We start from the raw sequence: 18,490 nt of genomic DNA on the forward strand, positions 1-18,490 counted from the left end.
TCATTAACTTAGAAATCATTCTCAAGTACAGTTCATATTTATTCTGTTAATGTTCCAAGTTTTTCACGTTATATTCAAATTGTAATAAAGTGTTTATAAAGAAATAAACCAATTTTTAAAAAGTGAATTGTGAAAAACAAGATATAACAAATTGGCGCAGTCGTGCGGATTCCTGAACGTTGCTAGAACAAGAAAAATTCTAACTGGCAGCGGTGGATTCCAATCCTTCAAGGAATCAAAAAACCAAGCCCTTCAAGGAAACAAAGGACCGAGCCCTTCGAGAAAGCGAGAACCAAGAGAACCCGAGGAGTCATCACTTGAAGAAAACCACGGAAGGAACACCTAGTGAAGCCCCTGGTGGAAAACTTCGAGAACAAGACGAATCACCCATGAAACAAATACTGTAAGTCAACAAAGATTCATCTCGTTTATTGTATTGAATTTTATTTCATTGCAATAATCATACAGATTGATTATTGGCTTATTGTAAAACCAATTGTTGATAATTGCACAGATCAATTATCATCAAAATAATCGTACTGTTCGATTATCTCAGAGGTATTGAGTATTGCTATTATTGATTTATTATAGTCCAGTGAATCGATTAATTGAGCGATATGCCTGACAACGAAAATGCCCCTGAACCAATCCCTGAACCTTTTCCCGAAATTGAACCATATAAACTGTCGGAAATATTTTCGATCGTCCCTGAATTTGAAGGAGACCAAATATTTCTTACAACTTTTACAAATGCTTGCGATTGTGCATACCAAATGTCAACTCGCGACCAAAGAAATCTTTTGACGATACACATTAAAAACAAACTTCGCGGAAGAGCTGCCCAATTGATAAGCTCTCGAAACCCCGAAACATATCAAGAGATCAGACACCTATTGAATTTAAACTTTGGTGATACCCGAGATCTCACCTCCTTAATCCAAGACCTACAAAGACTTAAACAGCTACCAAATGAAACCGCGTTGATATTTTTCAACAGATTACAAGTACATAACGCCAAAATGCACGCTTGTATTCAAAAATCTACTCTCACTGCCGATCAAAAAACAGCTCAATCGAGACTCATCGAAACAATGACACTGAATACACTACTTACCGGACTTGAACCCAGACTAGGACAAATCATACGCGCTGGAAACCCCAGAGACATGCTCGAAGCACATATGCGAATCAGGAGAGAACTCCAACTTTCGTATTTCGAAAACCAAAAGCATGACAAACATAACCAACCGAAAAACAACATTTCCAAAAGACCCCAACAACCTCAGTCTTCAAGAACGTGTAACTTTTGTGGACGCTTTGGTCATTTGTCGAACGAATGCCGCCAAAGACAACGACCACCACCAAATAACACAAATTCCTTTCAAAATACGAACTTTCCGAAACCAAATTTTCCCCAACAAAACCGTCCTCAAACGAATTTTCAAAACAATCAACAAAGACCACAATTTCAAAACAATCAACAAAGACCGCAATTCCAAAATACCCCACCTAGGCCAAATTTCCAAAACCAAAACCAGAATCGTCCCTCAGTAATTCAACGCAACCCCAACTCAAATCAACAAAGAACACATTGCGTTACATATGAAGAATCTCAACCTCTTCAAGATTATAACACGGAGTATGAGAACTACTATACAGCTAGTAGCCAAGAAAATGACTATTATACTGATAATGGTCAATGCCCGCAAGAACAACTTGAACGATACGATCAATACAACCAATATGATCAATATGATCAAAATGACCAACACGACCAATATATAAACAATCCAAACATCTCAGAATACCAGGATTTTCTTTCACTTCCAACACAACATCACCCTCCAGATTTCAGTCAATCCCAAGACATAACATCGGACATTCAAACTCAAATCCAATCAATGAACCTAGAAGATTATCACCCCGATCTGAACTTCCCGGAACAACGCTTCATGTAAGTTCACTTCACTCCATGAATTCAAAAAACTTATACTACATCAAAGACCTTTCAAATACCTTCAAAATTTTAATAGATACTGGTGCAGGAATTTCGATATTCAAACCAAAAACTTGTGAAAAATACCTTCACCGATTCCCAGAAAATGTAATAGTCCAGGGAATCACGGACCAAAAAGTTTTAATCACTGAATCGACTCTGATCAATTTCAAAGATAATGATCCCCACAAAGTCTATGTTCACAACCTTGATATTGAATTCGATGGTTTATTAGGATCCGATTTTCTAGAACATTATAATTGCATTATTGATCTGAAAAACAAACAATTAATTACAAATTTCAAAACAGTTCCTTTGTTCAAAGTTATAGATAATGAAGTAACTGAAAATTCGAAACCAAACCAAATTTCAATTGAACCCAGAACAGAAAGAATATTCAAACTCAAAAGTAACTTCAAAAATACCGACGCTATACTGTTAGCGCAAGAAAAAGAGAAAGTCAGAATACCAAATGCTTTAGTAAAAATTGACAACAATGGTGAATTTTTGACATCCATCATAAACGCCAACGCAATCCCCAAAACAATAGATTTTTCAGACCTTATTCTCGAACCAATAACAAACTTTGAATCAATTTTGAACTTTAACACCTCTCACGATAATTTAGAACAAATTGACAGAACTCAAGAGATAAAAAACCAACTCAGACTTGACCATTTAAACCATGAAGAAGAACAAATGATAACCGAATTATGCCTAGAATTTTCTGACATATTTTATCTTGAAGGCGACAACCTCACCTTCACCAATGAAATTAAACACACAATCGAAACTAACAATGCGAGACCTGTGTTTACAAAATCTTACAGATACCCTCATATTCACAAAGAAGAAGTCAAAAGCCAAATTTCCAAAATGCTTAATCAAGGTATCATTCAACATTCGACATCCCCATGGTCATCCCCTGTTTGGGTAGTACCAAAAAAGCTAGATGCTTCAGGAAAACCCAAATGGCGTGTTGTGATTGACTATCGAAAACTGAACGAACTGTCAGTAGCCGATAAATATCCGTTACCCAACATTTCCGACCTGCTAGATCAGCTTGGAAAATGTCAATATTTTACCACCCTCGATCTTGCGTCAGGATTTCACCAGATCGAAATCGACCCAAAAGACGTTCCAAAAACAGCCTTTTCTGTTGAGAACGGTCACTATGAATTTGCCCGTATGCCTTTTGGATTAAAGAACGCACCATCCACGTTCCAAAGAGTGATGGATAACATCCTCCTTGGCATCCAAAACGAGCGCTGTCTTGTATATATGGATGATATCATTATATACTCACCAACGATCCACGAACATATTTCAAGACTAACAGAAGTGTTCAAAAGACTAAGGAAAGCTAACTTGAAAATTCAGCCGGACAAATGCGAATTTTTAAGGAAAGAAGTCGCTTATCTTGGACACGTCATCACGAAAAACGGCGTTAAACCAAACCCCTCCAAAGTTGAATGCATCCAAGAATTTCCCCAACCAAAAAACCCAAAAGAAATCAAATCATTTTTAGGTTTAGCTGGTTATTATCGACGCTTCATACCAAATTTTGCCAAAATTTCCAAACCACTCACAAAATTACTACAAAAAGATACCCCATTTAAATTCGACTCAGAATGTCTGAAATCATTCAACGAATTGAAATTAGCCCTTACTTCTAGTCCAATTTTGATTTACCCCAACTTCGAAGAACCTTTCCTCTTAACGACAGATGCTAGCGCATTTGCAATAGGAGCTGTTCTTTCACAAGGACCGATAGGAAAAGACCTCCCAATAGCATACGCATCCAGAACACTATGCAACGCTGAATCAAAGTACTCTACGATTGACAGAGAACTTTTAGCGATTGTATGGGCTGTGAAACACTTTCGACCATACCTGTTCGGAAGAAAGTTCAAACTCATCACTGACCATAGACCCCTCACTTGGCTTTTTTCAATAAAAGACCCAGGTAGTAGGCTAGCACGTTGGAGACTCAAATTAGAAGAGTACGACTACGAAATAGAGTATAAACCTGGCAAAATAAACAAAAATGCCGATGCCCTATCACGGATCAAAATTAATCACTTCAGAGAATGTGTAAATTTTCACAGAAAACTTACGATACTCGCTTCAAACGAAATTGATGAAACGAACAAACCAACAGACGCAGAAACACAAGACACAGAAACACCAGACACAGAAACACAAAACAAAGAAACACCTGAACACGAAGAAACCCCCTTCGAACAAATTTTACAAGAATACGAGAATTTCAGTCACTTATATGAAACTCGATCCCTGATTGATTACTCAAAAATCAAATTTGACAATTCGCAACTTTTAGACAAATCACATAAATACATCCTCACTTTTTTCTGCCAAAACAAATTAGAAGATCTTCATCATAAAATCATAGATGACATATTCGAGGAAAATGTCGAATTTTACAACGATAGAATCAATATTCTCTCAAGTAAAACCGTTAAAGACAGAAAATATTTCATAATCGCTTTACCCTTCGATCATACTTCAGCCGTAGAAATTCTATTCTTCATCCTTTATAAATGGACAGATGAAATAGACATTTCCAAAACGTACTTTGTCGAAAATAATTTGGATTTACCAATTTTGGAAATTCTTTCTTTCATTTTCGCTGAAAAAGAAATTAAAATAACAGTATGCCAAAATCTAACAAGAACTCCCGACGAAGACCAAATTCCCATCGTAATGGACCAATGCCATTCAGGAAAAAATAATTTACATCGAGGAATTAACGAAACGGTTAGACGCGTAAAAGAAAAATATAATTGGCCAAATCTGATCAAAGACGTAGAAAATTTTGTAAAGAACTGCGAAACTTGCAAAAAAGCAAAAATTTGCAGACAAAACCTTAAAAGCCCTCTAGTCATTACAGAAACTCCGAAAACACCATTCGAGAGAATAAACATTGACATTCTTGAAATTCCCACAAAAAATTATATACTTACAATTCGAGACGAACTCACAAAATTTACCCAAGCTTACCCAATTGAAAATAAATCAGCAAAATCAGTAGTAAACACTTTACTGCTATATTTTCAACACTACGGAACTCCACTCAGAATTCATTGTGACTTCGGTCGAGAATTCAACAACGCCCTACTGAAAGACCTTTGTACGCTTTATGACATTAAACAATCATTTTCTAGTGTGGACCATCCGCAATCAAACGGTTCCTTAGAACGTTTTCACGCGACCCTTCTAGAAATGATAAGAACAAATAAAATCGACAACCCTGATGAACACCCCTTAAGTATTTTACCATACGCAATAATTTGTTACAATAACACCAAAAACAAAACACACGGATTCACCCCTTACGAGCTACTATTCGGACACACCTCTAGTAGACCACCCGAAACTCTGTACAACCAAAAAGAACTCATAACTAAGTACATACGAGATTTAAATAATAAAATCTCTTATTATTATAAAATTGCTCGTCAAAGAACACAAGACCAAAAAGAAAAATCCAAAATTCGATTCGATAGAAACGTTGCACAAAATATACCTGAGTATAAGGTAGGAGACAATGTTTACGTTAAAGAATCCCAAATTAAAAATAAACTAGAAAACAAATTTAATGGCCCATTCGAAATTATAGAAATTTACCAAAACTCAGCAATGCTAGTTAATTGGAAGACAAGACAAAAAACAAAAGTAAATTTTGACAGATTACGACCTTGTACTGAAAATTGATTCCATTTTCAGGATTCTCCTGCTGATTTCAGCAACGCACTCAACACATTCCCAATATTCCGTTCAACCCATTAATAACACAATAGGAATTTTTCTTCACGAAGAAAGCACTTTGAAAATTTCCAATGATAAATGGACTCTTCTCGTCTACAAAGACTTGGACTCCATAGAATTTGCCTTAAATAACAACAACAAAATTTTGGAAAACATGCTATATACTTTTGATCAATCAAACCCTAGAATGTTATCCTTCAAAACCGAAGTGAAAACACACATTAGTTTATTGACCCAAATATCTGACTCACTCGACTTGAAATATCGAGAAATATTTGCAGACACCCAAAATTATTATAAAAGATCCAAACGAGGATTAATTAATGGAATAGGCACCTTCTGGAAAGCCATTACTGGTAATCTAGACTCGTCAGACGGCGAATATTACACCAACTGTATTAATAAACTCACTCAAGATGAACACCAATTAGAAAACCTTTTGAAAAATCAAATATCGGTGACCACATCAGTAATTAGAAATTTCAACACAACTATTCAAAAACTTCAAATCGATGAAGAAACCTTCAATCGAGATATCAAGCAAATAGAACAATCAATCTATAACATTTCAGACGATCTTGCATATTATGAAGCACAATTGAAAACATTGGAAATATGTGAAACATTAATGGAAAGCTATCTTTTCCTGGAATCAACCCTTGACGACATATTGAATTCAATAACATTCGCTAGGTTGAAAATACTTCACAGTTCAATTATCACTCCTAATGACCTAATGAACTCACTTCAGGAAATTTCTCAATCACTCCATAAAAACAATCTACCTTTACCCACAATGCTCTCACATGTTGCTCAATATATCGAAATCATTGAACTTGAAGCATATCAAGTGGACAAAAGAATTGTTTTCATATTAAAAATTCCATTGGTCGAACCAGAAACATACACTCTGTATCGACTTCTACCAATACCAATTCCAGATAACCGAACGGGACTTCATCACATATTATTAACTGTTCAAAAATATATTGCGAGAGATGACGAATCCTTGTTGTACATTTCACTTCAAAATTTAGAAAACTGTAAAACTCTGAATCATGGCGTAAGAATCTGTTCCGATCTACTACCCTACCCGATTGACAGCGAAGCTATATGCGAAGCCCAACTATTGAGAAGATTGACCGTCCTCCCGAAAACTTGCCAGTCTTCACTGATCTACGCTACGGAATACAATATCCAGGAACTGAGTCTAAATTTGTGGCTCATAACAATATCTGAAGTTCTACCAATCACCATTAACTGCGAAAATATGGAACCAGTTACACGAGTGATCAAAACCAATTCCCTGCTAAAACTCCAACCCGGATGCAGCTCATTCGTTGGAAGCACTAGAATTCACTCCAAATACTTCGTCGATAGATATAAGAACGTCACATACAAAAACCATGCCGTTCGAATACCATACAGCTGTTGCGACCATCTTCCTGAAAAACGACATCTTCCAGAACTGAAACCGCTGAAACTCAACAAAATCAACGTTGACGAGTTGAACATCGCTCAACATAAATTAAACCAATATTCCGAAGAATTGGATAAACTTATCAATGAGCCGTTTGTGAACAAGCACATATCATGGTTCACATATTGCACTATAACATTGATCATTGTATTAATCATACTTTACATCTTTTGCAAATGTAGACGAAAAGGACCAATACGAATCGGTATTACATCCACTTCGAACCAACCACCCCCGGATCATCCAAGATCAGACAGACAACCATCCCGTATCTTAACGAGATTCATCCCCAGGAGAAGACCAAGTATCAACCTCCAGGAACCTATAGAAGAGGAAATCCAACTCAACACCAGTTTCCACAAGGAAAATGTTTTGTGAAAAGTTGCAGCAAAAAGCAACAACTTTTTGTATAAAAGGGGAGTTGTTATATGCGAATTAGCGTCTCACACGTATTAAATTACAAAGCGATAACAGCTTCCTGCTAAAAGTGCTTATTGTGCAGTATCAGCAATATGAACACTTGTGCTCCAGACAAAGCAATTGCTGACACTGTTCAAATATTGTTTTCATACAAAACGTATAAATAGACCCTGCGAGGTCAGAAAGATGTTCATTAACTTAGAAATCATTCTCAAGTACAGTTCATATTTATTCTGTTAATGTTCCAAGTTTTTCACGTTATATTCAAATTGTAATAAAGTGTTTATAAAGAAATAAACCAATTTTTAAAAAGTGAATTGTGAAAAACAAGATATAACAGGCATTATACCGGATCTCCACTCCATATGCTTCTATCAAATTAGAGAATAGCTTCGACTTGTATTGTGGACCATTGTCGCAGAGAATGAGACGAGGAACACCAAAAATCAAAAATACGTTTTCTTCTATCTCCTTTGCGACAGCAGATGCTGTGGCTGTTCTCAATGGAAACACCAAGGCGAACTTGCTGAAAATATCCATCACCACTAAGATAAATTGATTACCACGACTAGATCTGGGAAAAGGTCCCATTAAATCTGTAGATATTACCTCCCAAGGGTGAATTGCTCTAGGCTGAGGTATTATCAGCCCTCTAGGTCCGCCAGTATCTCCATTATGTGCTGCACAAACTGAACACCGTCTTACATACCTTGTCACATCACTCTTTAGCTTAGGCCAATAAAACCGTTCTGAAACTCTACCATAAGTCTTCAATACACCCATGTGTCCAGATGTTGGGGGATCATGAGCCTCTCTCAGAATCGTATCACGTTGTTCTTTGGGCACAACCTCCTTCCACTTTTCCACTTCAGGTACCAAACTAGACAGGGAACTTTGAATATACTTATAGAGTCGTCCGTCGCAACTCCTCCACTGTGGATACTTTAGCGGTTCTTTGTTGACTTTATCCAACATTCCCCTATACCAGGAATCCCTCGTAACCACAGTTATGTCGTCTATTACCGGTACGGATCTGGAGAGAGTATCCGGGACTACGTGATCTTTCCCTTTTCGATGTATTATCTTAAAGTTGTATTGCTGCAACCTGACCGCCCATCTAGCTAATCTCCCTGTCGGGTCTTTCAGGTTTTGCAGCCATACTAACGAGTAGTGATCAGTAATCACGGTAAATGGTACACCCTCTAGGTAAGGTCTTAGCTTTTCGATCGACCATAGAACCGCTAAACACTCTCGTTCGGTCGTCGAATAATTTCTCTTTTGTCTGGTCAGAGATCGGCTTAAGTAACTGATGACGCGATCCATGTCTGGGTGAGGTTGCACCAAAACTGCTCCAAGGCCATAGGCTGAGGCATCACATTGAACGACAAAGGGAAGGTTATAATCAGGACAGTTTAGCACGGGTGCCGCCACAAGGCATTCCTTGAGCTTCTCAAAAGAACGTTGACACTCAGGAGTCCAGGTGAATTTTCGACCTCTCTTTAAGAGAGCCGTCATCGGAGAGATTAGGGTTGCAAAGTTGATCACAAATCGCCTGTACCACGAAAAAGTACCTATAACTCTTCTCACCTCCTTTATTGTCTTAGGTTCAGCCAGTTGAAGCATACCTTGTACTTTTTCAGGATCAACATGCAAACCGTTTCGGTCGACAACATACCCTAAGTAGCGCAGTTCTGGTCGACAAAATTGGCACTTGTCAAAACTAACAGTCAATCTGGCCTTACGTAATCTGAGGAACACTTCATCCAAAGTTTTTAAGTGGTCTTCAAACGTCTGGGTAACAATGACTATATCGTCGAGGTACACGAAAACGTGAGGTTCAAGTTCGGACCCCAGGACTTGGTCGATCAGTCTTTGCCAGGTGGCAGGAGCATTGTGAAGGCCGAATGGCATCCGCTTAAAATGATAAAGACCTCGCCCCGGTACTGTGAATGCTGCCACTGGAACTTGCCAGTACGCGGACTTGATGTCGATGGTAGACAAATAATGTGCATCGCGCAGTTTGTCTAGTGTACTCGAGATATATGGTAATGGGTAGCTATCCCTTTCGGTGACGGCATTTAACTTCCTGAAGTCCACACAAAATCTATATTTGCCATCCTTCTTCTTCACTAGTAAAATAGGTGAGGACCAAGCACTTCTCGATTTTTCAATAACTCCTAACCTGAGCATCTCGTCAAGTTCTCTGTCGATGTGACTCTGCATGACCGGATTAACTGGGTAGTATCTTTGCTTGATTGGAGAAGCAGAAGTTACTATCTTATGCTCCACCAGGTCTGTACATCCTAAGTTCTTACCCATAAGTTCCAAATTACGTTGGACGAGTGCGTTAAGCCTGGAATTCTGCAAAGGGGTGAGGCGAGTTTGACTTCTAAGGTGGTCAACGATATCCACTGTAGCCGGCAGTTCAGAAAACGCAAGTAAGAACGAAAAATATTAACATATTTTCCTTATATTGAATTCCCACCCTGTAAGTGAATTCAAATATGAAATCCCCAAAATGTTTCCCAATAATAATTAAATCAAAAACAACAAGAAATATCTGTATCACCCCATATGCAACTTGATCAAATATCGAAAAATATTTTGTAAATATTATTTAGCGAATTATACAAGTCATTATTGAGTGAAATTTATAATAAAAATCAATAAATTAAATTGTACACTTAGCTGATCTTGCAATGAATCTCAAAAAAAATCGAATACCCACAACTTTATATTATAAATAATCAAATGTTCACCATATAAATCATGTAGAGCTAACTCAAGAAGTTTGAACAAAAATGTGTATTTGATTCGTACTGTAGAAATTTCAAGGTCAACTAAATTCTGAAAACATTTACTTGGTATAATTCAATTAGCAAAAATAAAAAAAAACTTTATTATTTTTTTCTATAAATAGAAAATTGAAATAAAATAAAAGAACTTGATAATTTTTATTTCATATGTGGAACTGGGAAAAATAATGTAGTGAAATACTGTACTATTCTTACCTTCTCAGAAGGGTTTTTTTGTTTCTTCCAAAGAGGAAAAAAAAGTAGACCAGCGAAATTCCTGGGCGTTGGTTTATTATTTTTTTTGTCCCAAATAACACCTCCAACTCACAATGGATCGTTTAAAAAGAATGGAGAAAATTCTCAACTTCCCTTCTAGTGATGTGAACACTTTGAGAAATCCGTCCCAATAGGTGTAACTGGAATTTTCCCACCTTTGTAGTTTTTTTTATAGTAGCAGCAATTGAAATTGAACTGGATGAAAAAAGAGAAAGCGAATGAAGGTTACGAATAGAAAAAAACGTTTTGGTGTGGCTTACCGGCTCCGGTCAAATAAATCCCTTAAACGGCTCGTGATAGTCCTCAACAATAACTACATCAATGACCAAAATCAAAGAGGCACTTCAATCACTATTTTGATATCAGAAGTAGAATCCCCAACGTGGGTAACAATAAAAATTGTTGCACTCCCTCAACCGTTAGACCTGCCTGTCGTTCATTTTGAAACACACTCCAAAAATAGATGATTTTCGCCTCCCTCTCACAGTTCCATCGAATTACAACACTCTCCTGAGAAAACTTCGCGAAATGAATATCATTCATTCACGATTCCTGCAGTACTATTTTCCTGCGAGTGCGATCACCCACACCTAGGTGTCACATATGATTAAAAGCAGGAAACCTAGAACGTACCTAATGAGGGTACGGTCAATTGCTATCAACGATTTGGAAGGACAATTACTCGTTTCCAGATGGCCCTACCGAATTGGAAAATATAAAGGCACGAAAATGAGTTAAGAAAATAAACTTTACAGGGAATAACAAACAAGTATTATTAGCATTCAAATTCAATAAAAAAAATGTTACAATCTATGCCAAACATCCAATAATTCTCAAGGTTCAGCATTCTCAATCAGATAGTTAAAAGATAGAGTTTTCAATTCAGCATCGGTTAAATCCCGCAAAGATTTATTTCTAAGCATTTTTGAATGTATTATGGAGTAGAAACTGTAGGCACAGATGTCCGCAATTACTTTGGTCAAAATTTTGATACCGATCATTGTTATATGTAATCGTTATACCGCTTCAAAATATCGTACCAATTCCATTGAAGGTTTGAGATTACCGAAGCTACTAAAATATTGTACAGCATTGCCGTTTCAAATGTGAGCTTCCCAATGAGCGCCTGCATTCAATTAGTTCAATACAGCACATTCTCGCTGACAAGAATCACAAGTTGGCAACGCGTCACGCATAAAGACTCCACGAAAATGCAGAATTTTCAGTTGACGGGCACATTTTTGAATTTCCGAATCATATAATGCTCTATGGGGTAGCTTCAATAGGAGTTTTTTTTGCTTTTTCAAATAAAGACCTCTTCCTTTGCGTTGATGTTGTTTTTTTAGAAACAGTCCAAATCCTCGAAGTGTTTTGCATAGGTACAAATCGGAACCCAAATGCATCTATCACGGTTTTTGCGATAACGCTCTCTCCAACTGACAACGAACTCAAAGCTGAAAATCCGGCAAATACGAGTATGAGTGGTAGGATTCCTACAGATTTTGCTTCAAATGGAATTACTCTCGGTATATGTATCTTCTTACGTCCTCCAGCTTTGCCATTTTTGCTGCCATTTTTGCGGTCTTTAGAGCCGATGCCGTGAATTCCTTTACATCATTCGTCATGGGCTTCCAGTTTTTTATTATATTGACGAATAGAGCGCTGGCGTTCTCGCAAAGTTTGTGTCTTTAGAATTTCACTCGTTGCCAAACCTTGTTTTCGAGAGCTTTATCAGCTGAGTCCAAGGGCGGCAAAACGAAATTCCATTTTCATACTCGGTGCTTTTGTCTGTGATGGACAACAGAAAATTCTTGAATATTATTCCATATGCGCCGACATAAGGACATTGATGTCATCTATCTATGTCAGACGTATTACAAGATACCCAAACAACTGACACGCGACAATTGCAATAACACCTTTCAACAATTTGCCATGTGGTATTATTTTTGTTTAAAGTATTTATTTTCGAGTCCACCGCTATTTGCCATTTTTTTATAGCCATATGGAAGTTCATTGCCTCCTCAAATGTATTTGGTGCATTCACATCAATGTAATTCACATAAATAAAAGGTGATACTGGATCACCATATCTAGACACTAGATTTATCTTCATTATAACCTTTTCTTTTATTACAGGTTCGTCCATATCGTTGCTTACATTATCATCATTATTAACAAGATCTTTCACATTATCATCTACATCGAGAGGGATTTTTCTTCCAGTTTGTGTCTGAAAGTTACTCTCGGTATATGTATCTTCTTACGTCCTCCAGCTTTGCCATTTTTGCTGCCATTTTTGCGGTCTTTAGAGCCGATGCCGTGAATTCCTTTACATCATTCGTCATGGGCTTCCAGTTTTTTATTATATTGACGAATAGAGCGCTGGCGTTCTCGCAAAGTTTGTGTCTTTAGAATTTCACTCGTTGCCAAACCTTTTTTTCGAGAGCTTTATCAGCTGAGTCCAAGGGCGGCAAAACGAAATTCCATTTTCATACTCGGTGCTTTTGTCTGTGATGGACAACAGAAAATTCTTGAATATTATTCCATATGCGCCGACATAAGGACATTGATGTCATCTATCTATGTCAGACGTATTACAAGATACCCAAACAACTGACACGCGACAATTGCAATAACACCTTTCAACAATTTGCCATGTGGTATTATTTTTGTTTAAAGTATTTATTTTCGAGTCCACCGCTATTTGCCATTTTTTTATAGCCATATGGAAGTTCATTGCCTCCTCAAATGTATTTGGTGCATTCACATCAATGTAATTCACATAAATAAAAGGTGATACTGGATCACCATATCTAGACACTAGATTTATCTTCATTATAACCTTTTCTTTTATTACAGGTTCGTCCATATCGTTGCTTACATTATCATCATTATTAACAAGATCTTTCACATTATCATCTACATCGAGAGGGATTTTTCTTCCAGTTTGTGTCTGAAAGTTACTTTTTGCATGATCTACACATCGTTGTATAGAGTTACTTTTTTTTAAATGAAAAGTTTTCTTCCTTTCTTTCGAAGATTCTCATTTTTTTGTATACAGAGAAGTAGAAAGCCAAAACCTTTCTTTCCCAAAAATTAATTTCTCCTGAAAATATACCCCTTTCAATTCAAACAGATTAGTTTAGTTCGGAGAGCAGTTCGAAAGGAATCATTCCGAAGGAAAGAAAGCAAAGAGTTGAAAGGTAAAAAATTACTAAAATTATTAAATTCAATCAAGATTACCATACAGAGGCAATACTCTCATCGACCTTTACGAAAATTAAAGCATTATTCTTAAGAATATGGAATCAAGGTACCCCAATTCCCCTAGACACTGCATCATTCACAGAATATATATGAAACATACTTGAGTAATTCAAAAATATTTAACGTCTGTAATATGGATACGAAAGACTATAATATTTGCGGTAAGCAGACATATATACAAAAAATCAATTCAATGTTTCTCATACCGCATATGCAAAACTAATTTTTCGTATTTAGTATTTATATTACAGATGCTAACTTCTCTTAAATTTCATTTCTCTTTATCCATTTCCAATATATGCGGGATTTAATCTAATTCAATTCAATATTCAAATGCATGAAATTTAGTTGTTGAGTATTTTGTCCTAATTCATAATTAGGTAATATTATGACTGTTTCTATTTGTACTCTGTACATCCCGGATATAAATTAGTTTTTTCCTTGAGGTTTTGCTGATCGGGTCCTACCTCCCGATACATTCGGGAGTGCGCACCAGCATTATCAACTAAAGACTGATCCCCACACCGTGGAATAAGTGATTATTAGATCCGAGAATTTTGTGGCCTAAGCAAGCGCAGTGAGCCAAGAAAGACAGTCTTCTGCATTTGTCCTTCTGATTTTTGCCTTAGTGCAGGATGATCTTGAGATTCGACAGTAGAGAGGGAATCATTCCACTAAGAACTCCAGCAATCAACCCAACCATCCTGACGGTGTTGTCTGGATAGAGTCTTTGGAGTCCGAAGAGGAAATGTCGATATTTCATCCGTTTTTTTCTTCTCTTCTAGATACATTCGTCTCGACAGGAGCTGAAAACTCCACGATAAATGAATATCATCTTGCTCTTATGGTCGAGAATAACTACAACAGGTTCTTTAGTTCGTATGAGGCAGGGGGTCGGGAACGAATAGTTCCAATAAAGCTGCAATTCTCTTTTCCCTCAACGGATTTAATATCCCTGGAGCGAGAGGCAACACCGGTGTCTCGTCAACACCGTAAAAGTTCCAGAGGTGGTAATGAAGCATTCTTAGGGCTGCATTATGTCGATGAAAATAGGTTGAGACCGGATATGCTGGGCATGCTGACAACAAGTCCATTTCGATCTCAGACGCCTCGCGGTATCCCCTGCATCTTGTGTTTGGAAACTCTATACCCATCATGCGACTACGGTAGACTGAAGTGTTGAAGCCATCCTGACAAGCCATGATGAACCCCTCAGTTTCTGACTCCAGCCCACTCGACCTGAGGAAAGTGAAGGTCAGGCGCTATGATAAGCCAGCTTTCATATGGGCTTTTTGCTGGACGGGTTCCAACTCGGTGATAAATCGTCATCACCTCGTTCAGTGTCGAAAACTAAACCGAGTTCGTCAGCCGCTTGGGTAGCTGCTCTAAAGATAAATGCTCCAATTTCTGTTCTCTCATGGTCGCGGACCATGCATTGAAGCGAATCAGGAGTCCTGTTGACTTTGCAGGCTTCATCCACTGCCATTCTGTCATGTAGACACTTCAAACTTAAAAGTACACGGCATCCCTGTTGTCGTGGGAAGTACAACTATGGAATGGACGATTTGGGATGTAAACTCCAATGGAGATGCATTATTTTTTGGTACAATTATAGTTCAATGTGAACTGCTACTACCGATGAAGCTACGGTGTTAGCAAAAAACACGCCGTCTAGAGTAAAAAATGTTTGTGAAAATTGTTCAATCATCATCATGGAAACGGTCAATAAAAACTCTGATTCTTCAATGAAAAATTACTTTCATAACATTTTTAAAAACGAGTAATATTCTTATTTCCTATCATTGATGGGTGTCAAGAGTTTGTATTATTGCATTTCGAGTGACGTATGCCATATCGTACAATTATATTTGTGAAGGAAGTCTAGATTATGCTTGTAATAAGTAAGAAATATATTCATGAAAGCTAAATGAGTTTTTCGTTTTTCTGTCTTTTCCTGTGGTTCACTTTTGATATATAATTTAATTCTCCATTGAATCTGTTGCAAATAATTAATTGATAATCTCTTTTTTATTTCAAGAATCTGTGTACCTACAATACCGATCTGTTTTATTTATTTTTCTACTCAGTCAATTTCAATAAAAATGTATAAATCAGCAGATATTTCAAATCACCAGTCCCTCTAAAACGCAAATCTGATCGTTATAAACCGAAGAAATCGTCTACGCTTACCACTGAACAAATGAATCAATTTATTAAGAAAACTCCAGGAGGCAAATATTTATTTTCGAAGACAACACAACTCCGCTTTTTCCAGCTACTAATTTTTTATGAACTTTTTGCAACAAATTTTGAAATACTAAGACACAACATAAAGGTTGAAACTGAAGGTCAACTCCACCAACTAACAGCCAACCATATTTCATATGCCAAGCAAAAGGATCACAATCAGACATCACATTGGTAATTGCCAGAGTAGCTCAGTGGTAACGCGGGTCAGTTCTGACTGATTGACTGAATGAGTTCATCATCCAAAGTCATAATCTCAAACAAATATATTGTACCATCCCTTTCTACGGTCAATTGTAGAAAAAGTATAGTATACACTTTCTTATTAGTCAGTGGGCTATGCTTGGAAACTGGCAGTAAACAAATCTAAAACAAATGAACTTCAAACGTTCAAGCCAGTCTCGATATACCTACACAGTAGGTTTAATGTACTGACGCCTATCAGAAAACAACTACTCCCCTGGCTAATACCACGAAGGGCGTTGGATTATATCCGACAGGCGTCAGTGCAAGAATCTTCACAGAAAATTACCTGCAGTCCATCAGTCCATTGAACGTACTGTGTAGTTATATCAAGACTGGCTTGAACGTTTGAAGTTCATTTGCTTTAGATTTGTTTACTGCCAGTCTTCAAGCATAGCCCACTGACTAATAAGAAAGTTTTTCTTTCTTATGCAGAGGAATAAGGCAAATTACGGATATGCAATTGGCTAGTACCTCGTCCACTAAATGGAATGACATTTTGTGATATTCGCTCCAACTTCGGAAGAGGAATGAAATACTCTGAAAGAATACCGATTTTCAATTGTGGAATATCATTGGCTTTAGGTCGATGATGGTCACTATCTTGCACTGATGAGTAACTAATAAGCCCGAAACCGGTCTGCAAGTGTGCCCGTTCCAAAATTGAAGGTCGACTCTTTGAGTTGTATTGCCAATTGCATATGCAGGACATTTTCTGTGAAGATTCCTGCACTGACGCCTGTCGGATATAATCCAACGCCCTTCGTGGTACTAGCAAGAGGAATAGTTGTTTTCTGATAGGCGTCAGTCCATTGAACCTACTGTGTAGGTATATCGAGACTGGCTTGCACGTTTGAAGTTCATTTGCTTCAGATTTATAGTATGCACTTCGAGGATAAAGTCAATTACGTCTACTCGCAAATTATCGCACTCTGCTTACGCCCCGTGCTCACAATTTTTCGCTCATGGGTAAGTGGCTTCTTATCCCACTTGATAAGTAATATACTATTTCCCCCTCACATACTTGTATTTGAAAACATTGAATTAATTGTATTTCTATATTTCTAATGCTTACATCATAGATATAATCAATGAGTAAACAATATGTTTTTTCTGTATTGGAAATTCAACTTTTTCTGTCATGAAAATTGCTCATCGGAATCAATATTTACCGGTTTTAATGATTTCACTGCGCTGATACAGGAGGACAAATTTGACATTATCATGGTCTCCAAAACGTGGCTGTTCGATCAAATTGATTTTCACTTGATTCGAATCTATGGTTACAAGTTCATACGTGAGGATAGAAAAGAAAGAGGTGGAGGTGGAGGTGTCTAAATTTATCTTAGAAACGTTTTGAAATACAACAAAATAACTTTTGATTTCGAGGTTGAAGGATCTCTTGAATTTATTGCCATTGAAGTGAAAATTGGATGTAGGAGGCTGGCTCTAAAATTATTCTATAGGCCTCCAAATACTAATCCGCTGTTTGTCCTGTTTCTGATGATGTGATTTGCATGGGAGACTTCAACGTTGACCTTTTCAAACTACCCAATCTCCTACTCAACTGATTTGAATGTTACAATTTAGAACATATTATTAATGAGCCTACTAGAATCACCAATGTTTCTAGCATGCTGATTGACCTAATTTTTGTTAGTAATAGTAAACTCCTTATGAGATCTGATACTTTATCATCCCGAGGCATTATAGATTACAGATTAGTTTATCTTGAATACTCAACAGAGAGATTAAAAATAGAGCCCAAGTTCGTAACATACCGCTGTTTTGATAATTTCACTTTGCATAATTTTTTATCAGATCTATACCAGTTGCTGTGGTTCGAAATTATAAGTGACAGACATGCCCCGCTTAAAAAAAATTTGAATCACAAAACCTCCCGCTCCTTAGCTCACTCAAAATCTCTGACTTTTTATGAATGAACGTGATAAAGCCTTCCAAAAATAAAAAAAA

The 18,490-nt window shown here is 37.1% G+C and overlaps 2 protein-coding genes across 2 annotated transcripts in view; both read left to right on the plus strand.

Annotated features, from left to right (window-relative positions):
* LOC111510748 (prostaglandin reductase 1) overlaps positions 1–18,490 on the plus strand; it is an 83,500-nt gene that overhangs the window by 9,173 nt on the left and 55,837 nt on the right. The gene's annotated exons all lie outside the window — the stretch shown is intronic.
* Positions 249–8,008, plus strand: LOC141480440 (uncharacterized). The gene is made up of 2 exons (XM_074170386.1): positions 249–403; positions 5,744–8,008. Exons 1-2 carry the CDS (start codon positions 390–392, stop codon positions 7,641–7,643), a joined length of 1,914 nt encoding a protein of 637 aa, XP_074026487.1. The 5' UTR covers positions 249–389; the 3' UTR covers positions 7,644–8,008.

Source organism: Leptinotarsa decemlineata, unplaced genomic scaffold, assembly GCF_025532065.1.
Source record: "Leptinotarsa decemlineata unplaced genomic scaffold, Ldec_3_MD MMD2_P_RNA_scaffold_9, whole genome shotgun sequence".
NCBI lineage: Eukaryota > Metazoa > Arthropoda > Insecta > Coleoptera > Chrysomelidae > Leptinotarsa > Leptinotarsa decemlineata.